Source organism: Gymnoscopelus braueri (assembly GCF_963280865.1).
Source record: "Gymnoscopelus braueri genome assembly, chromosome: 3".
In the NCBI taxonomy this organism is placed as follows: Eukaryota; Metazoa; Chordata; class Actinopteri; order Myctophiformes; family Myctophidae; genus Gymnoscopelus; species Gymnoscopelus braueri.
In genome coordinates this window covers 47,431,973-47,453,076 of record NC_137612.1, presented here as the reverse complement: position 1 = coordinate 47,453,076, position 21,104 = coordinate 47,431,973, and the positions used below count along the sequence as shown (strand labels likewise).

The 21,104-nt window shown below is 39.6% G+C and overlaps 4 protein-coding genes across 6 annotated transcripts in view; 2 read left to right on the top strand and 2 right to left on the bottom strand.

Annotated features, from left to right (window-relative positions):
- Window positions 1–4,997: 4,997 nt before the first annotated feature.
- Window positions 4,998–9,805, bottom strand: arf3b (ADP-ribosylation factor 3b; the record flags this gene model as incomplete). The annotated part of the gene is made up of 5 exons (XM_080424066.1): window positions 9,772–9,805; window positions 7,166–7,422; window positions 6,717–6,827; window positions 5,786–5,910; window positions 4,998–5,159 (listed from the first exon to the last, which is right to left on the bottom strand). Exons 2-5 carry the CDS (start codon window positions 7,311–7,313, stop codon window positions 4,998–5,000), a joined length of 546 nt encoding a protein of 181 aa, XP_080280192.1. The 5' UTR covers window positions 7,314–7,422; window positions 9,772–9,805.
- Window positions 9,806–10,604: 799 nt separating this feature from the next.
- On the top strand, window positions 10,605–13,241 carry fkbp11 (FKBP prolyl isomerase 11). The gene is made up of 6 exons (XM_080423674.1): window positions 10,605–11,081; window positions 11,184–11,246; window positions 12,019–12,106; window positions 12,257–12,290; window positions 12,468–12,538; window positions 12,999–13,241. The coding sequence occupies exons 1-6, from the start codon at window positions 10,974–10,976 to the stop codon at window positions 13,199–13,201; spliced, it is 567 nt and encodes a 188-aa protein (XP_080279800.1). The 5' UTR covers window positions 10,605–10,973; the 3' UTR covers window positions 13,202–13,241.
- Window positions 13,242–13,865: 624 nt separating this feature from the next.
- drc2 (dynein regulatory complex subunit 2) lies at window positions 13,866–17,416 on the bottom strand (the record flags this gene model as incomplete). The annotated part of the gene is made up of 8 exons (XM_080423839.1): window positions 13,866–14,159; window positions 14,244–14,396; window positions 15,063–15,281; window positions 15,705–15,902; window positions 16,239–16,377; window positions 16,642–16,811; window positions 16,961–17,128; window positions 17,270–17,416. 8 exons carry the CDS (start codon window positions 17,414–17,416, stop codon window positions 13,866–13,868), a joined length of 1,488 nt encoding a protein of 495 aa, XP_080279965.1.
- A 1,687-nt stretch (window positions 17,417–19,103) lies between these two features.
- LOC308081637 (small ribosomal subunit protein eS26) overlaps window positions 19,104–21,104 on the top strand; it is a 127,757-nt gene continuing 125,756 nt past the window's right edge. For 2 of the 3 annotated variants that reach the window (XM_080423203.1, XM_080423202.1), the window contains exons 1-4: window positions 19,104–19,172; window positions 20,033–20,210; window positions 20,702–20,832; window positions 20,940–20,972. In XM_080423203.1, the coding sequence (XP_080279329.1) occupies window positions 19,170–19,172; window positions 20,033–20,210; window positions 20,702–20,832; window positions 20,940–20,972 (345 nt within the window). In that variant the 5' untranslated portion in view covers window positions 19,104–19,169. Of the gene's footprint in view, window positions 19,173–20,032; window positions 20,211–20,701; window positions 20,833–20,939; window positions 21,047–21,104 lie in introns of those variants that run through there. The other variant, XM_080423201.1, reaches the window with a different exon arrangement.

Here is a 21,104-nt window from a genome sequence, read left to right as displayed (position 1 = left end):
CCCACTTTAACACCTACAGCATGGGAGATTATGTGTTAAGACAGCACTCGCCACCACAATCACCAAATGAGTGAATATCTTTAAGAATGGTGTTCCATTTCTCCAGTAGAGTTCCAGAGGCTTGTCCAATCAAGGTGCAGGTCCAATCAAGGTGTTCTAGCAGCTTGTATAGCTCAACATGTTACAAAAAAGCATAGGTTTTTCCTTTAATTTGTCCCATATTATTAGGGGAAATACTGGCAAATATAAAATAAATAAATGAAAAATGAAAACCAAGGCAAAAATGAAGAAGCATGTACAGGCTTTGCCTTTTAGCATCATGATGATGGGTCAGGTCTGCTTGACTTGACAAATAGCTGGCTGTTGGCACAGAAAAGCACTGTTATTCACCATAAAGGGACATATTGTAGTCTCTACTGTATCCAGTCCCACCAGGAAGTGCTCAGTCTAATCACTCTTTCTTTGAAGGCTGCTGGAGCAGAGCTGTCACAATGCCAGCAAACGTCCACAGGTCAGAGGAACTTTGAACCATATCCTCATGTTGTTTACCTGTGCAACTTCTGATAATGATTTGATCTGAGTTCTGCAATGTGCTTATGCAGAAGGGCGGGCCTCATTTAATGGCTATATCCATCTAGATGTTTGATTTGATCCATTATCAGTGGTGGAAAAAGTACTTAAATGTTTTACTTAAGTAAAAGTATCAATACTGCAACGTAGAAGTACTCTGTTACAAGTAGAAAAGTCTAGAATTCAAAATTTACTTGAGTAAAAGTGCAAAAGTATTGGTATCAAAATGTACTTAAAGAACCAAAAGTAAAAGTACTAAAATGTTTGAAAATAGCAGATCTACAAGCTCTCACACGTTGTAAGCTTGTAGATCGGCTATTTTCAAGTAGCCTAGGTATAAAATAGGGCTAAAGTGGTTAATGTATGTTTTATAATGTAATATTTTATATCTCTAAAGTAACTAGTAACTAAAATAATTGTAGTGGCGTAAAAGTACAATATTTGCCTCTGAGATGTAGTGGAGTAGAAGTAAAAGTATAGACAATTGGAAATACTCCAGTAAAGTAAAAGTACCTCAAAATTTAGTAAATGTACTTAGTTACTTTACACCACTGTCCATTATACAGTAAGGCGAGGCAAGTGTATTAGTGTAGTACATTTCAACAACAAGGCAATTCAATGTGCATACAATTACCGTAACCTCAGAATGCATAAGAGACTCAGATCATATCAAACACAATGTTTGACACACTACTTTCAACCTCATGTCCCTATTTTGGGAATATGATCAAAAACTGTCAAAAATAGTACAAATAAATACATTTAAAATACAGCAAAAAAAACTGCAGCTCTACAAGCTCACATCAGCTCTTTGTGCAGATCGGATATTTTCATACGACTAGAATGTTGGTTTCAAGTGGTTAATATATTGCTTGCTCTTTTGCACCACTTGATACACTTTAAGAAGAGCGAGTGATAGAGACGAGAAAGAGACTACAAGTACAGACACAGAGACATGACTAATTGTCTCCCGTCACTTGTCCTGTCATTAGTTTGTCACTTGAGCATTATGCAAACAAACATGGTCTGTCTGTAGTGGGTGAGCCAGCCAGACTGCTCTGGCAAACTGGCTCTGCCTGCACTTCCAGTCTCCTTCTTTTTTTTATCTTTCTGCGTTGGTCTAATGACATAGAAGGATTCACATAAAAGGAAATGTGTCCCCGCTTGACCACAATGTTGGAGCATAATTGAACCCTTCTACAGGGTATTTGCAGACAATGTCATTTCAAAACTAGTTGGGAATGGGTGCCAAAAACAAATGGTTAATATTTCACCACTTGAGGGTCTACCAGGAAGTTGAACAAGATGTTGCCCAAGATCATTTTCATGAACTAGACTAGAGCAAATATGCACAAATGCTTTCAAGAAAATTCTGACACCCAAAAACAAACACACACATAACATTTTCCGTAGCTGCTATTGCTCAGGGTGATTATTAATGTATCGATTTCATTCTGAACAAAAATCATTGAATATGCGGTGATCAATAATGATGGTAAATACTGACCTCTTCTGGTAAATGGATGATATAGCAAGAATTTATGTGACTGCAAAGCCATGGCCTCTGAAAGAGTTGTAACACAAAGTTCACAAGACAGGTTGTACAGAAAATGGCTTTATTTTGAATACAGCAGGAATTTCCTTTGTTTTGTTTTGTTATGTCTCATACAGGTGTATCCATGCATCCAGCATTGAAACATGGCCGTCACCATTTTAACCTACTTGTGGAACTATAACAGTACAGAATGAATCATCAAGACGTGTATTGTTTTGCACTGATTATCATCATTTCACAGACACAATCTATGTTCTTTTTTTCCCTTCCCAAAACACCAAAGATTCTACTACCAAATATCAATTAAGTATATTTGCAAAACAAAAGATACTAGGATAAAAACTTTGCCTATTCATCTTGAATGACACCAGCCCTTTGAGGGCACAGAGGAATAAATATATAAATCATACTTTATGGATATTTATAAATATGTGACAAAATTGAACAAGTTGACTTGCAGATTATTCACTAAATAAGGCCACAAAAAACTAACAATTTAAACAATAATTAAACATACAATAGATGAAGAATATGAATACTGTACTGTTTGGTATGTTAAATGGATATTGTGAACTGTAACAAGTAGTGTACTATATCAGTAAGAGTACTGACTTATGGCACAAAGACATCTTTCCATTGACAGAAACCTCTGCATTCTGCTGGTATCAGTGGTGACAGAGTGACTAGGCTGTTGTTTTTAATTGAATGCTGATGTATCTTGGCAAAGTCTTTACAACACCAAGAGATTCACTTGCTTACTCTGCTTGCTTTGCCGAGTGCTAAAATAATTATACATATACCCTGACAAAAATAAAGAAATATGTATGTGAAATAAATATAATTTCAGCCATTTATAGATTCATGAACAATATTCACATTTGGTTACACACCGCAGTAAAGTTGGACCAATAAATCATCCCACCAGAGTATTTAACTCACACTGAAACATAAGAGACAAGCGAGAGAAATGTGATTCAGTTTCACATCACGCATGGGCACACAAGCTGGCAACTGCAACTGCAACAGCGATGTGTGTGTGTGTGTGTGTGTGTGTGTGTGTGTGTGTGTGTGTGTGTGTGTGTGTGTGTGTGTGTGTGTGTGTGTGTGTGTGTGTGTGTGTGTGTGTGTGTGTGTGTGTGTGTGTGTGTGTGTGTTTCTGTGCATGATCATTTATAAACTTTACTGACATCAGAGACATTGTGAAGCTGAATATATTAAGTCCACATTTGATCTAATGCATAAATGTGTGAATTGGATAGCAATACCTGCATCAAACTACACTGCACTACACCGAACACTTTGAACAGCTTCCAGCTACACTGTCAACAACATCCATGTAGCGCTTAGGATAGAATAATATACAATGTTATCAATGCAACCATAAACTTAGGCAACACAATAAGACTAGCCCAGTTCAGCTGGACCCTGGATACAGCCGGCTGTCTTATTTGTAATCAGTCAAATTTGAAATAATTAACCCATTCAATCTTGAAAAACGCATCTGTCTGTGTCATTTTAGATTTCTTTGGCTATTCAAAAATAGCAGATATACAAGCTCATAGCGCTACGAGTTTGTAGATCTACTATTTTTGAAAAATCTGGTTAAAATATCAAATCTCTGGGATAATGGAGATGCATACTCTAAGTTTCTATGTTGAGCTTGTTGGGAAAGCAGAATGAGAAGAAGGACGGCACATCACCGGCTGTTCGCAGCACATGAGGGAGTGTAAGTCGTGCGTGTGTGCATTTCAACAATGTGAGTCTGTTTTGTTATCTCTTTTTCCTGCACCCTAGAACAGTTTATTCTGCATCACTGAATGAGAGAGAAGTGTATCAGCTTTTCTAAATCACATCATCTTTTAAAAAAGTCATTTTTTATGTGTAAAGAAAATTTGGACAAACGTGGGTTTACAAACCTAATTCTCAAATCAATTCTCTTTCTCAGATTTCTAGCTTTTGAAGAGGTTTGTTCATGTTTGCAATTATAGGCTGCCCTAAGCTTTTGCACATGGACGCACGCACACGCGCGCACGCACGCACGCACGCTGCATCAGCAGAAATCATATTCTAATGTATCAATGTATCATCTAATTCATCTAAATTGCCCACAAAAGCAGAGCAAAACAAAACAACTAAAACATAAACAAAATAAAAGAATCTATCTATAAATTAAAATGACACGAATCTACAATCAGTGATTCTTGTCAACGGTGGTTCTGCTATGTGAAAAGAAAACGTACACAGAACAGCTCTTCATATGGATTGTTACTGACAATTGAAAAATACAGTCAACAAAAAGTCACATTAGACTCATTGTAGAGTCAGTGGAGTCACATTTAACTCAATGTGGAGTTAGTGCAGTCACATTTGACTCGTTGTGGAGCCTGGGCAGTCACATTTGACTCATTATGGAGTTAGTTGAGTCACATTTGACTCATTATGGAATTAGTTGAGTCACATTTGACTCACTGTGTGGAGTCAGGGGAGTCACGTTTGACTCATTATAGCACCTAGAGACTAATAGAGACGCTTAGCACCTATAGCAAGATATGAACACATGGGAAAGTAAGTGGCTATTGTTTGCTTATGGTTATTGTGCATCTGTGTATGAGTAAGTGGTTACATGTGAATACATGCAAATCTGTTTTCAATGAATGCTGAAAATTGTTCACAACCTCAACAAACGTAAAAGTTTAAATAAAATGAATAGTCAAATAGTCAAAAAATCTCCTCAAACCTCTCTAGAGTTTCACCTCACACCTACTGTATCAAGCACAGCCACTTTAAGGTCATCTCTCACACCTATCCCACCCCTGCATATACCCACCAAAACACTCCAGTGAGGGGCCTGCTGGTTCCTGCTATTCTCATCTTACTTCTTGTTCTTGAGTTGATTGGCCAGCCAATCAAGGCCCTCATAGAGGCCATCTCCGCTCGTGGCGCAGGTGGCCTGGATATACCAGTTACGATGGCGCAAGGAGTGTAAGCCCAACTTGTCTGTGAGTTCAGCAGCATTCATGGCATTCGGCAAGTCCTGTCACAGAGGTAAATGGAGTTTAATGATGCAGCATTATCACTCTTGGAGGTATATTGTGGACAAGGCCCAGAACCACTTGACTTAAGCCCTATTTTATACGTCTTTGTACGATGGAGTCGCGCTGCAAAAATAGCCAATGCGCTGTGAGCTTGTAGATTGTCCATTTTTGTTATGTTTGAGAATTCTCGAGAATTTTCACCTATATTGACATGCCCAATGTCACCTATAATGACTCCAGGTTGAAAGTAGTTCACTTATGGCAAGTATTTACTTAAGACTTGTTTGATTGTTATTGTATGGAAAAACTATTAATCAGTGATGTTGAGGGCAGGGAGAGTTTCGAAATCCAAGCCTTACAGTGTTGTGTAGTAATTCAGGTCTGCGAATAAAGTTGCCTGCCATAACAAATTGTTATGTCTAAATATTTGCATTCCTATTACAAAACCTTTGAATAACTTGAGCACAGAGCACTGAGTACAGAAGAAAACAATGATGTAGTAGACAAAGCATAGGACTTTTTGGTCAACAGAGTGCAGCCCTAATTAAATGCTACATAAATGACTGAATGTTTGGTGCACAAGCATACAGAAGTATGCACGTATGGTAGAGCAAAGGTTTCTGACCTGTTTGTTGGCAAACACGAGGAGCACAGCATCTCTCAACTCGTCCTCTGCCAGCATCCTCATCAGCTCCTCCCTCGCCTCGTTCACACGCTCCCTGTCATTGCTGTCCACCACAAAAATTAGACCTGAAACAATGAACAATGAAAAATATGTGCTTTTTGTGAGAATGGAAGCTAACTCATCTTGAGTGAAAGAATTCCATGTGGCAAGACGTCTGCTTAACCACATTTGACCTGGCATCCACATTTCACCATTCAAAACATTTGTCAAATAGGGAAAATAGCAGATCTACCAGCTCACAACGAGTTGCATCGCGACATGTAGTGGGCTTGTAGACTCATTATTTTCACCACACGACGTTGTATGCAGTGGTGGAAAAAGTACTAAAATGTTTTACTTACTCAGTTACAAGTAAAAGTCCGGGATTCAAATATTACTTGAGTAAAAGTACAAAAGTATTGGTATCAAAATGTACTTAAAGTACCAAAAGTAGAAAGTACTCATTAGCCCGTTTCTCAACTTTTCAAATGTATAAAAATCGTTTGAAAATAGCAGATCTACAAGCTCACAATGCATTGCATCGCGACACAATGCATTGCGACGCATTGTGAGCTTGTAAATCGTCTATTTTCAAATGGCCGAAATGTATATAGGGCTGAAGAGGGTAATGTGTGTTTTGTAATAATAATAAAAATCTACAAGCTATCTAGTATTTAAAGTTTTCAAATAATTGTAGTGGAGTAAAAGTATAATATTTCCCTCTGAGATGTAGTGGAGTAGAAGTAAAAGTATTGAAAATTGGAAATACTCCAGTAAAGTAAAAGTGCCTCAAAATTGTACTCAAGTACAGTACTTGAGTAAATGAACTTAGTTACTTTACACCACTGGTGTATAAAGTATAAAATGGGGCTTAAAAGCAGACTCTACTCACCTTGTGTGTTCTGAAAGTAGTGTCTCCATAGAGGACGGATCTTGTCTTGCCCACCAACATCCCACACAGTGAAACTGATGTTCTTGTACTCCACCGTCTCCACATTGAACCCTAACAACAGTTACATGCACATAAAAACATCATGTGTCTGTGCAAAGTAAACATATTATACACTAACATCTAAGATTGGTATGCCTTAGGACTTAGGTTATCAATTTATGCTATAACGTTCTTTTTAATGATACAATTCCACAAAATGGCAAAAATAGCCAATCTACAAACTCACAATGTGTTGCATTGTGAGCTTGTAGATTGGCTATTTTCACTATTCGTCATATGACAAAGTACATAGGGCTTAAGTGGTTAAGAGCTAAGAGGTTCATGGTAGAACAATTTAGCCTGCTTAACTATAAAATGATACTTGTATGGCACTTTGTCTTTGCACATACCAATCGTTGGGATAGTTGTGACTATCTCTCCCAATTTCAGCTTGTAAAGGATTGTAGTTTTTCCCGCAGCATCGAGTCCCACCATTAAGATCCTCATCTCCTTCTTTCCGATGAGGCTCTTCAACAGATTTGAGAAAATGTTCCCCATGATTCAGCAGAGGCTCCTCAGCTTCAGTATGTGAAGTTACAATCTGAAGGCTATTTGCCCCTCAGCAAATCCCAGTCCAATAAAATAGTGGGGATGAATTAGGAATGAACTGAAAGGAAAAGAGAATAAATAACCAATTAATATTGCTAAAGCATAATTCATGATTCAGTGTCAATCGGTGTAAATACCTCTGATTAGGTTATACTGACCAGTTAAAATGCAACGAATAAGTAACAAGTATATACAGTATATAGCATGAGGTATAACAATGAGGCCACACACAATGGTAACAACCCTAGACCAAATGTAAGGCAAATCCTACATCTCACCAGTGGTGGAAAAAGTACTCAAATGTTTTACTTAAGTAAAAGTATCAATACTGCAATATAGATATACTCTGTTAAAAGTAAAAGTCAGGAATTCAAAATGTACTTGAGTAAAAGAACAAAAGTATTGGCATCAAAATGTACTTAAAGTACCGAAAGTAAAAGCACTCATTGTGCAGAATGTCCCATTTCAAGTTTTCAAATGTATACAAATCTTTTGAAAATAGAAGATCTACAAGCTCACAATGCGTCGCATTGCGACGCATTGTGAGCTTGTAGATCTGCTATTTTCAAATGGACAAAATGTATTTATAGGGCTGAAGTGGTTAATGTACGTTTTGTAATAATAACCAAAATCTACAAAGTAACTAGTAACTAAAGTTTTCAAATAAATGTAGTGGAGTGAAAGTACAATATTTGGATCCGAGACGTAGTGGAGTAGAAGTAAAAGTATTGGAAATTGGAAATACTCAAGTAAAGTACAAATACCTCAACATTTTACTTAAGGACAGTACTAAGTAAATGCACTTAGTTACTTTCCACCACTGCATCTCACCAATACAATACTTCTCGTTCCCAAGTGTACACATGCAAGAACACCTTATTATGCATACATAAACACCCAGGACAGGTGCAGAGCTAGGTTATTCAATTCCCCCACACACATTCAGAATCATGGCACAAGTGGAGGACAACTATGTTGGTGCCACATGACTCCAGGCTGTAGCACAAGCTGTTCAAACCCTGGTCCCCTTTTCTCCTGCAAATGTTATAGTCCCCCAGATCACAAGACCCGTGGAGCACATGCATAATTATGCAAAATGTCCTGCATTAGCAGGCCTAGCTTAATAATATCGAACATAGCCCCACCACATGTCTCTTTAAAGCAGATCTGGTCCCAGATCAACCCAAAACATGCAGATATTGTACATTATTGTCTGTTTTTATTTTTCAGCGTTTATGTCTATAGCCGATATAATGTTATTTGTATATTTTTGATTCAACAAATCTAGCTCTCAACTTGAAAACAACTTGAAATGCATTTTTTTTATTTTATTTTACTTTGCTATCATTATTTGAAAACTTTAGTTACTAGTAGTTACTTTATAGATTTGGATTATTATTACAAAACATACATTAACCACTTCAGCCCTACATTTCGGCCATAGGAAAATAGCCGATCTATAAGCTCGCTTGTAGATCTGCTATGGGACATTCTGCACAATGAGTAGGCTACTTCCTACTTTTGGTACTTTAAGTAAATTCTTATATCAATTCTTTGGTACTTTTACTCAAGTAAATTTGAAAATAATATATTGAATTCCCGACTCTTACTTGTAACAGAGTGTTTTTACATTGCAGTATTACTTACGTAAAAAATCTGAGTACTTTTTCCACCACTGATAAATAGCCTATCACATGATTGTAGCATTATAGGCCACTTGGCCCCCAATGCGTCCTGTCCGTCAAAGCACTGTCCATGGTCCTGAACATGGTTGCCACGCTATGCACCACTATTCCCACATAACAATCCGTTCATTTAAAAAATATATGATCAATAAAACTGTGAATTAAGACCATGGATAGGGAGATTTAATACGCCGATTCTCTATCTTAAATGTCAGCTAACGTTATAGCCATTGGACCTACGAATTTCCCAATGTGATTTATTAGCTTATTAACACCATCTCGTCTCTCCAGCACTTTACCAATGAATTGAATCTACCATGATGTTCCTGATGTCCTTCTGATCAGAGCCGGTAGCAGCACTGCTTCCATTTCTAGCTGAGGTTGTTTTAGCCTTGGATCAAGACTAGTCTATCATAGATGTATTTGATCGATTTTTACATTTTTATATACAAATGTCAAAGTCGATAAAATACGATCTATGATAGTCTTGATCCAAGGCTACTTAGGTTTCATGGTGATGAAATAGACAGTGCGGTCATTCAGTGTCATGATTACAACCACCCCATTCATCCGCACATTGCAGTTCAATTGGAATCCGCTTCCCAAATGTGCACTAGCCGTAAGACAAGCCAAACATTCGGAGAAGATGAACCGTTATAAGCATTTACGCAAAAAGCTTTATTCTATTTTCTCAGGTTAATGGTGCCATCATCCTCACTTACCTTATAGCTGAAAGAAGTCACACACAAATGTCTCACGATATTTTCATTGGAGGGGTTGGCTAAGGTCTCGCGATACAAAATGCATGGGCTATAAGGTTTAAGACCAGCGGTCTACTCAAGTACTGTACAATTTTGAGGCATTTTTTACTTTACTTCAGTATTTCCATTTTTCAGTACTTTCACTTCTAATCCAATACATCTCAGAGGCAAAAATTGTATTTTTACTCCACTACAATTATTTAAAAACTTTAGTTACTCTACTTAGGCTACTGTAGATTTTGATTATTATTACAAAACATACATTACCCACTTCAGCCCTATATACATTTTGGCCATTTGAAAATAGCCGATCTACAAGCTCACAATGCATCACGATGCGACGCATTGTGAGCTTGTAGATCTGCTATTTTCAAACGATTTTTATACATTTCATACATTTGAAAACTTGTGAAATGGGACGTTCTGCACAATGAATATGTTCTACTTTTGGTACTTTAAGTACATTTTGATACCAATACTTTTGTACTTTTACTCAAGTAAATTTTGAATTCCGGACATTTACTTGTAACAGAGCATTTCTACATTGCAGTAAATAGGGGATGATGATTATAACAGGCGGCATCTCCCTGCAATAAGTAGCAGCCGTTATATTATACTGTCGGTTGTTGTCTGTCCTGCACTGCCCTCCAGCGGTACTAGTAGGTAACAGCGACATTTCCGTTTTCCACCCACCACGACTGGATCTGGATGTTGGCGGAATGTCTGAGGCGGGCACACACACACACACACACACACACACACACACACACACACACACACACACACACACACACACACACACACACACACACACACACACACACACACACACACACTCACACTCACACACACACACACACACACACACACACACACACACACACACACACACACACACACACACACACACACACACACACACACACACCACCACCACAGCGTAATCTGGGTGGACAACCGACCCCCCGTTATCACTGTAGCACTATTACACCTCAGCATTACCTGGCAAGGACCCAGACGTCAAGTTTAACTAAGCCCTCTTAACTGATCGTGTGCAGAGCACTGACTCGACGCTCTCTCTCACACACACATCATCAGTCTTTCAGAACCGTGAAGAGAAGACGGAAGTTGGATGGTTTTCCCCAGAAACTTTTACTTTTACAATGAAGAAGACTGCAGTTGTTCTGCTCCTGTTTGCTGCTCTGACCTGTGTTGCAGCGCAGGACGAAGAGGAAAATGGATCGCAACAAGAGTTATTGGTGGAGACCCTGGTAAGCAACAGTACTATCATACACACACACCGTAACATCTGTTGATGCATTCGGCGAGTTATTGTGGCTGAACAGCTGGATTAACTCTTGTTTTTCCTCAAGGTGAAACCTGAAACTTGCTCTGTACTTTCGCAAATGGGAGACACTCTACAAATCCACTACACGGTAAGGAAAAATAAACGATCGTGCACTTTATTATATCCACTGTTGTGGCTGTGTTAATGATTAAAGTATATGGTTAATTTGCATGTTACAATACATTTGTAGTGACATTTGCCTACTGATGACTAACACACTCGTCTATGTGGCACATCTGCATGCATGTGCGTGCGGACATCGCTTTTACCATGTTCCACTGACAGCGAAACATCACCAGGCAAAAACATGTCAACCGTTATTTGACGCAAGAGAGCTTGGTATGTGAAGATCAGACGGTTTGAATTGTTGGGCTTTGACCAATGCGTCAGAAAGCGTCTGTCTTTGGCGTGCCAGACATTCTACTATGCCGTGTGATGGGGAGGTGCAACACGTCAGCAATCTCTGTCCTCGTCAGTGTAGTAGGCTAGTCCAAACTGTTTACACACGCCCATGTGATGTGATGACTCTTATTTGTCATATGCAGGCATATGTTTGGTTTTTTACGTTCTGTTTATTGAGTTTTGGGGGATTTTTTTTACATACTCACAGGTCATATAGGCATGTACTGAAGCAAGTAAACAAGGTATCTCAAAAAAGTCAAGAAAATGAGCTGGTAACAGGATAAGTAAATATTAAGAGTGAGAAAAAAGATACATTGAATAAGGTATACAGGCATATGTTGTGTTGTGTTTTCACATGTGTACTTTTCTGTACAAAACTACACAACCTTTTGTAGTTTGATTGTTCTATGATTTTAAATGTTTTTTAATACTTTTTATTATTGTACTTTACTAAACAGGGCAGACTGATAGATGGCAAGGTGATTGATTCATCGTTATCCCGGGACCCCCTTGTTGTTGAGCTGGGGAAGAGGACAGTCATTCCTGGTAAAAATGGCAGTTAAATACTATGTGTAGGCTCTGCTTTTTGCTTCCACGCACTTTCATCAGATTACGTTTAGCATGTATAAGCATAAGTCCAGCCTGTTATATTTGTGTTTGCTTTATTGACTTTGTACTTTATGATATTCTTATCAGGTCTGGAGCAGAGCTTAGTTGGAGTTTGTGAAGGGTAAGTTAAAAATAACATTCAAATAATAACAATATAATAATAATAATGTAATACATTAATATCACAATTAATTACATACTTTTACAAATGGTGATTATTACAATGCTTTAGCAAAGGAATCTGGCAAATCCTTTATCAAATGTATTGTGAATGCTTATGTACTTCATGACACACCAGACAAACAATCAAGGCCACTATTCCATCACACCTTGCATATGGAAAACGAGGATACCCCCCTACAATTCCAGGTATTACACACACACACACACACGCACACGCACACGCACACGCACACACACACACACACACACACACACACACACACACACACACACACACACACACACACACACACACACACACACACACACACACACACACACACACACAAAGAGATAACAACTTTCAGACCTCTCAGATCAGACACTGGTCTCCTAACTGTACCTATTAAAATATATATCTGGTGGAGGTGAATTTACATTTAGTCTTTATGGCCCTACTCTCTGGGGGTGTTGCGTTTTATGTGGTACTTTATGTTTATGTGTTTGGATGTGCATTTATTTTATTTATACTACTTTTGTTGTCCTTTAATGTGAAGCATATTGAATTTACTGTGTATGGAACGTGCTATACAAATAAACTTGACTTCACACACACACACACACACGCACACATACACAGCCTGACAGAGGTTTTGTGCTGTCCTAGGTGATGCTACCCTTGAGTTTGAAGTGGAGGTGGTGTCCCTCACGCAGCAGACCCCATGGCAGAAGATGGTGAACGATGTGTTTCCTCTAGTGTGTCTGGGCTTGGTGCCAACTCTGCTGGGCATGGTGGGACTCTATCTCTATAAAAAGGCCAGCAACCAGTCCGGCAAGAAGAAGGCGAAGGATAAGAAGAAGAAGAAATGAGAACAAGCCACAAAACTATTTAAATAAAAAACCCTAAAAAATTATTTTGTTGTAATGTCAATTGAGTTTATTTGTTGGTGATACGATGTACCATCTAAACCACTATAACCCTGGTGTACCTATTTTGGGCATGTCATTATAGGCTATTTGAGAATAGCAGTTCTACAAGTTCACATTATGAGCTTGTAGATTGGCTATTTTCTGCAGGAAAACAAATGTTCTGTTAAGTGGTTAACAGGTAAATCGATATGTCCTCAGAGTTACTACCGGGGGGCTGCCAATTTTTTTTTAATATTATTTTTTGTTTTACATTAACCACTTGAACCCTAGCATCCCTTTTCTGAGGAGAACTTAAGCCAAAAATAGCCGATCTACAAACTCACAAGTCACAACGCCTCGCACTGCGAGGCGTTGTGAGCTTGTAGATCGGCTATTTTTGGCAAAGAGGTATAGGTGTAGAGGAGAAAAAAGAGCAGATCAAGTAAAAAAAAAATTGAATCTGAAACCCAATTTTATACAATATAGAGGGGGTCCCTGCTTCATCGCTCTCTCAGCTAGGGGGTCCATGGCCTGAAAAACGTTAAAACCCCCTGCTGTAGGCCATAAGCAATGATATGGTGTACGCTGAGTATTGGGCGTGGTACCTGTCAGTGGGCGTGCCATGTTACAGTGTGCGCTGCACCACGTGCGCTGCCTCGATGACAGTGTGATGTTTTCGCTGTCTCTCTCTAATCATTGGCACAGCGAGAGTGTGCTGGGACACCATGAGCAGAGGGTTGCGCTGGCGGAGGACGCTGTCGCTGACAGAAATGCCATCCAGGTACTGCCGCAGTAGAGCCTGTAGCTGTTGGTTCTCTTGCGTCAGAGCCGCTTCCTCTTTTTCCAGACTCAGGCGCTCCAGAAGGACCTTGTTATAACGCTGCCAGAATCGCTCCAAATCCCAATAGTCGGTCATTGCCTAAAGTCAGAGTCACAGATGGGGATGTTTCAGTAATAACACAGTTCTATGTATGTTACAATTCCACTGTGCCAAAATGACTACCTTTGCTAGTTCTTCGGCTGGTGGTTCCATTGCTTGAGCTCTCACTTGGTCTTCTTCCTCTAGTGTGAGAGAGGACATATAGAAGGGCAGGACTTTTTCCCGGTCACTTTCTAGCTTGCGGCACATCTCGGCTCGACGTAGAAGCTTCTCCCCCTGAATCATCCCAGAGGACACAAGGTGAAGGTTAAATGATGAATGTCATTGGTCACTTACATTCGTTATTTTGTCAAATGTGGCGTTGACATCTGTGTATTTAGAAATCTGTGGATGGGCAATTTGAACAGGTGTCTTAACCACTTAAAACCCTATATACAAGTTGACCAGGGTCTACCTTTTTGCCAAAAATAGCCAATCTACACACTCACAACATGTTGCGAACGTATAGATCTGCAATCTTTGGCTGAATGTTCACCCCCAGAACAGGGATGCTATGGTTCAAGTGCTTAACCCATTAAAACCGGGAAAGCGATCTGTGTCATTTTAGATTTTAGCGTTGGCTATTCAACAATACCAGATATACAAGCTCACAGCGTACATCTGCTATTTTTTTTACTTTTTGGGGAAAATCTTGAAAGTGTTTGAAATATTTTGACTTTTGCTTCTATTTTTTTACACAAATCTTCTCTTCTGGGGGTCCCTGGCACAAAACATTTTCAGATGGGGGTCCGCGGACAAATATATATCAATTTGGGGGTCCTTGGCACGGAAAAGTTTGAGAACTACTGATTTAGAAGGCATTTGTAGAATCGGCCTTGGGTCTTAATGGGTTACGTCATGAATGGATAGAAATACAAACTGCAGTCAAATAATGACAACCACCTTAGCAACAATGTCCTGCAGCTTCTTGGCAGCTGTGTTGCTGTGGATGACAAGGTCAGTGAGCCGGCTCTTCTCTGAGGCATGAGCACGACTCATCTGAGCCTTGAGCTGGCGAGTCTGGAGGGTCACCTTCTCTCTGGCGGCTCTCAGTTCTCCTGCTGCGGCCTCGCTCTCTCTCTGGTTAGAGCTTAGACTTGCACGCAGCATGGAGATAGAGTCCTATGAAAAGAAAATAGTTACCACAACATGTTTTTAATGTGGTATTTAAGCATTTATAGAAGTAGCAAGATACATATGTACATGTACAAAACAATATTCTGTGTAGTACTTTGAATGCCAGGCAATTTGGTAGACACTTCAAACTGTGTTGATATGCCATCCAAAACAAAATAAAACAAAAATGTAAATCAACCTAAATAGCTATCGTAAATAGTTATGTTTCTTGATATGGATAGCCCTTTAGACAGCTTAATTAAAACCCTAACTCTTATTAAGATCCCCTAGAGTTTCCTCTATGTCCTGAAGGAGACCTGGACAAGAGTTTGATACAAAAAAAAGGAGCACACGTGCAGCTTTAGAGATACAGTACTATAATGTATCCTTGTGTGCAGGTCACGCAACCATTGCAGTACTTATACTAACCTGCATCTTCTGCAATGTATGGGTCTGGGATTCAATCTCTTTTGCACTGCATTGGTCACGGGCGCGCAGTGACTCATAAGCGATGCGACGATCCTCAGTAGCTTCCTTATAACTCTGCTGGGCCTGCTGGTACTGACACCACAGAGTCTTAACTGATCCCTCCAGCTGGTTCCGCAGGTCGTGCTTCTCTTTGATGTGCTAAACAGATTAGCAGTGGGAGATATGATATAAAACTGTGGTCGTTGAAATCTACACCTTTTTTGTGTTATAAAAAAAGTTTTAAGCCTGTTGTGCACCTAAAATATCCAATCTACAAGCTGTGTCGCAGCGCATCATCGAGCGTGACACCAAGTCTGACATTGCACGCAACAAATGTAATCAGCTTTTCTACCATGAAAGCATGGATGCAATCTAAATGTTTAGGATTGTGTGACACAATGCTTGCTTGTGTGGTTCCCACATCTTTTGTTGTCCCTCTGGGTTCCAGTTATGATTTGGGAGTGACACTGATTTAAAATGTTTTGCAAGATATACCCTGTTTTTGATCTCATCTCTAGTGCTCTGGTAGTCCTGCCGGGCTTCACCGACCACCTCGCCGTAGCGCTGCTCCATCGCAAAAGTCACATCCTCCAAGTAGACAAACTCTTGCTGATGCAATGACAATAACTTCTCTCTGACAAACACAAAGTAAGTAGACTCAATAACCATGCAGCAAGGGACATTGATGCTAGTTAAAGTGGCTGATAGACACACACACACACACACACACACACACACACACACACACAGACACACACACACACACACACACACACACACACACACACACACACACACACACACACACACACACACACACACACACACACACACACACACACACACACACACACACACACACACACACACACACACACACACACACACACACACACACCTCTCAGTGTTGAACTCGGAACTCAACTCCTGCTGGCCGCCATTCCATTGTTCCTCGTGAGAGGCCAGTCTGTCTCTCTGCAGAGCCTGCAGTGACTCTACAAAGAACAGGTGAGAGCGCAGGACCTGGGCTGACTGCTGCTCTGCCTCATGAAGATCACTCACCAAACACTGAATCACAAGGTTTAGAGACGGTTATAAAAATAGACAACAAAAGACACACACACACACACACACACAAAATGAAAATAAAACCAACAACACAGTCAATAATGTGTACATTTGGAAAATCATCATGAGTTGAAGGAGGATAAAGTCACCTTAACAACGCTATTCTTGTGATCAAGAACCCGTTCAAAGGTCTGCCTGGACACATCAATGTCATTACGTAACTCTGCCGCGCGAGTGTGGCGAAGAACAGTCCGCCACTGCTGGGTGAGTTTGTGTAGGTTGACAGCGCTGTTCTTCTCTTCCTTGTGCAACTTATCCTGATGTCAAAGGCATGACAATTGAAACAGACAAGGGGTTGATGATGCATAGGACCAAAATCCAAACAAGTTGAAATGTAGCCTAAAAGAATGATGGTGATCCATCCATGCTGTCTTTGTTTGTGTGATGAAGTAGCCTACCTTAAGGAACTGGGTAAGCATCTCCTCTTTCCTTTTGGCCATCTCATCCTCTGCTTGGGCTCTATGCCTCATATAAAGGAGTCTCTCCTCCTCTGTCATCCCACCCTGCCTCCCCCCACCACCCTTTTTAACTCTTTTCTTTGGCATAGTCTCTCTCTCCTTCAGGTAGGCTCGTTTTAGTGTTGACTCACTGAAGCACACGTGTCACTAGTTTTGAGTGATTCAACCTGAAAAAATAAGAGAAAAAAATAAGTAATTTTATTATTAGTTCATAGTTTAGAACCAAACAGTAATTTATACTATATTAAAATGCAAGCCAAACATTAGCTAAGTAACTCATGTTTTTATTTTTCATAGGAGAGAGAGAGAGGGGATCTGCCTTCCCGACTGTCATGTGAACCTGCCATATTTTGAGTACATTTTATTTTCTTGGTGTAGGTAGTTTGATTTTGTGTTCAACAGCAGTATTCTTGTACAGTTATTTATTTATTTGCTTGTTTTGTATGTAATGCTCATTGCATTAATATTGGAACAAATCTTAAGTAAAGCAAAGAGCTTTTAAAATTGATTGATTGATGTAGTTTATTTAGTAAGACATGAGAATAGTACATGACAGTACATAACAGTACATGGAAGTACAAATTCACAATACAAGGTCTACTAAACTGGAACTCTCATTAAGCATTACGCTTGTTTAAGATGAGACCCCCATGCACACAAATCATGATGAAATATAAGGCAGATAGATATACACACTACTATACAGAATGTCATACAATCACCTTCCATGATTGTGAGATTTTACACCTACAGTAACATTCTAATGATGTACTTACGAACTACAAATGTATTTTACAATCGCTGACATTACGTACAGTGAGTTTAACATACCTGTGAACACCAGATGAGCATCCTCTCTGTTTGTGTATGGTCTCCTAGCAACGTTTTCTTTTCTTTTTTTTTTACTTCCTTTACATTTGCAAAAACTAAAATGAATCCAGTTATGCTGGCCAATGAGAATGTATTTACATCAAGTTATCGACAACGCAATGTACCGTTGCCGTGTCAAGGTTTTTAATTTACTGTTGTTGTATATTTAATAAATACATTTAACTCACAGGTAGCCGATAGATGGGGATGTTTTATCATCACATGTGGGCCGCCCGACCCCTATCACTAGTGTTGCCAGATTTTGCGAGAGAAACAAGCAACCAGGTCTATGAAAACAAGCCCAAAAGAAGCGAGCCCTAGCTTCTAGATGAGCTATTTGAAAATAGCTGATTTACAAGCTCACAACCCATCACGATGCCACGCGCTGTGAGCTTGTAGATTGGAAGAGAATTTGGAATATCTTTGAAACATTTTTACAACACAAATCTTGTAGCATAAAATATGTTTAGATGGGGGTCTGCGATAAAACTCATTAATTAATTTGGGGGTCCACATGAAAATGTTTGAGAACCACTGGTTTAAACAACATTTGGGAAACAAGCCCAAAATAAGCAACTACCCAAAAGACCGCAACCACCAAGCAACTTCACAGAAAAATAAGCCCAAAGTCGCTTATAATAAGCGGACCTGGCAACGCTGATGGAGTAAGGTTAAATCCGCCCACGCAAACCACGCTCAGTACTAAAACATGCAGCCACAATGCAGTATGCGCATGCGCACACCCGCTATTTCAGTATTTATCTGTCATTTTTAGCTCAAAAGAAAGCGTTATTATACAACTATGTTACCGTGGGATATTATGTTTAATATTTACTTTATTAAAAGGGGGGACACTGCAATTCATTTTTATTTTTAGGATTTTAATAATATATCGAGTATGTCACGGGCGGAACCGGAAATATAGTTCCTGTGCAGCCTCTTCCGGTCCTCTTTCTATCTCTCCGTCAACATGGTGAGTGCGGCGTCGAGGCGCTCCCGTTGACCAAACATAATAAAATGGCCAATTATTTTAATAGGAACGAAAATGTGACTAGTTCGTATATATAGTAACATATATTACTCGTATTATTCAAGATAATCTCGAATTGGTGCAGCATATCGGATAAAAAATAAGGCCTGGCCTTTTGGTAGCATTGTTAGCTAGCTAGGCTAAGCTAGCTGTCTTGTGCATGTGTTCTCTGAGCAGGTCCATAATGCGACACTCAGGGTTGTTCAGTACAAGTCATAAGAAACAGTTTGCACTCACAAAAGACATCTTTGCGTGTTTTATCTTACCGCAGCAGCAGTCTGACAAACAGATTACGCTTTATTTCGTGCTATTCGATCCTCCAGAAAATGCTGAAGGCCTGAGGAGGCAAAACGCGTTAGATGTGCTGCTGCTGCGGTAAATTGAAAGACCGCTAAATGCCTTTCGAGCAAATTCACTGACCGGTGATTTGAGACGATGGTCGTAATGTAACGTCAAATACAATGGGATGTAAGGTATTTTACAGATGTTGATGCGTTGTACTGTTTTACTGTACAGCGTCAACATACACGCACTGGCCCATTGTGACCGCCTGTCAAAAGCTAATTCCTCATGATAATATGAGTAATTCGCTTTTGACATATTATGACAAATGACATCCACATGACATGATCCAATATTGATAACAAATCAATATTTATCCTTATTCCTATCATTGAATCCTGATAATGACCGACTTTTAATGTGAATGCTGTTGAAATGAAGCAGTATTCAGGAAGTAATTGTGTGTTCTTCACATTATTGTGTTCATATCTAGAAGTATTCATTGTTTCTCTGTTTTCTAGACCAAAAAGAGAAGGAACAACGGTCGTGCAAAGAAGGGCCGTGGGCATGTGCAGCCCATCCGCTGCACCAACTGTGCCCGTTGTGTGCCCAAGGATAAGGCCATCAAGAAGTTTGTGATCAGGAACATCGTTGAGGCCGCAGCGGTCAGGGACATCTCGGAGGCCAGCGTCTTTGATGGTGAGTATATGTAATACTTGACTATTTAAAGGAGTAGTTCACCCAAAAAATCCTTATTTTCTATCAATTACACACCCCATGAAGTCTTGAATTCATAGTTTTAGTTTTTGTCGCATTCCTAAGCCAGTATTTGACCATCGGAGGCGTCATCAAGGCGGTATGAGACTCAAATGAAGACCTGCATTTGAGTCTCCCATCAGAGACCGCCGGTCATCAAATTATTGGCTCAGGAATACGACAAAAACAAAAACTACATGAATTCAAGGCTTCATGGGGTGTAATTGATAGGAAATATCTTATTTATTGGGTGAACTACTCCTTTAACCACACAAGCCTTTTGTTATGCTTTTTAAAAATATGCCAATTAGCTGTCTGATATTATTTTGCCTATAGTGACATGACCTGGGTGAGGCTGCTGTGATGATGGTTAAAGATGTCACTGCCACCCCAGTAAAATGTTAAAAGTAGTATGTCTTCTATCCTCTTTACAGCGTACGTGTTGCCCAAGCTGTACGTGAAGCTCCACTACTGTGTGAGCTGTGCCATCCACAGCAAGGTGGTGAGGAACCGTTCCTGTGAGGCCAGGAAGGACCGCACCCCACCCCCCAGGTTCAGGCCTCAGGTATTGTAAACCTTCGTAAAGAAATTTCAATAACCTGTATAAATAAAGGTTGACTTTATATCCTGTTAATATAATTAAATCTAACTTACCCATGATTCTCTTCACAGGGTGGTGCACCCAGACCTCCTCCGAAGCCCATGGGTTAGCCCAAGATGTGTGTAAAGAGAAATCAAGAGATGTACACCATCGGTTAATAAATGTTTATAAAAAATAACTTGCAAGGCTCAATGACTTTCATTAATGGTACATCATGCAATTGTAGTAAAGACCAA

Excerpts from the sequence above, each read along its gene's own strand:
- fkbp11 (XM_080423674.1), top strand. The coding sequence starts at position 10,974 with ATGAAGAAGACTGCAGTTGTTCTGCTCCTGTTTGCTGCTCTGACCTGT. Across the intron at positions 12,107-12,256 it reads GAAGAGGACAGTCATTCCTG|GTCTGGAGCAGAGCTTAGTT; the intron begins GTAAAAATGGCA and ends TATTCTTATCAG. Across the intron at positions 12,539-12,998 it reads ATACCCCCCTACAATTCCAG|GTGATGCTACCCTTGAGTTT; the intron begins GTATTACACACA and ends GTGCTGTCCTAG.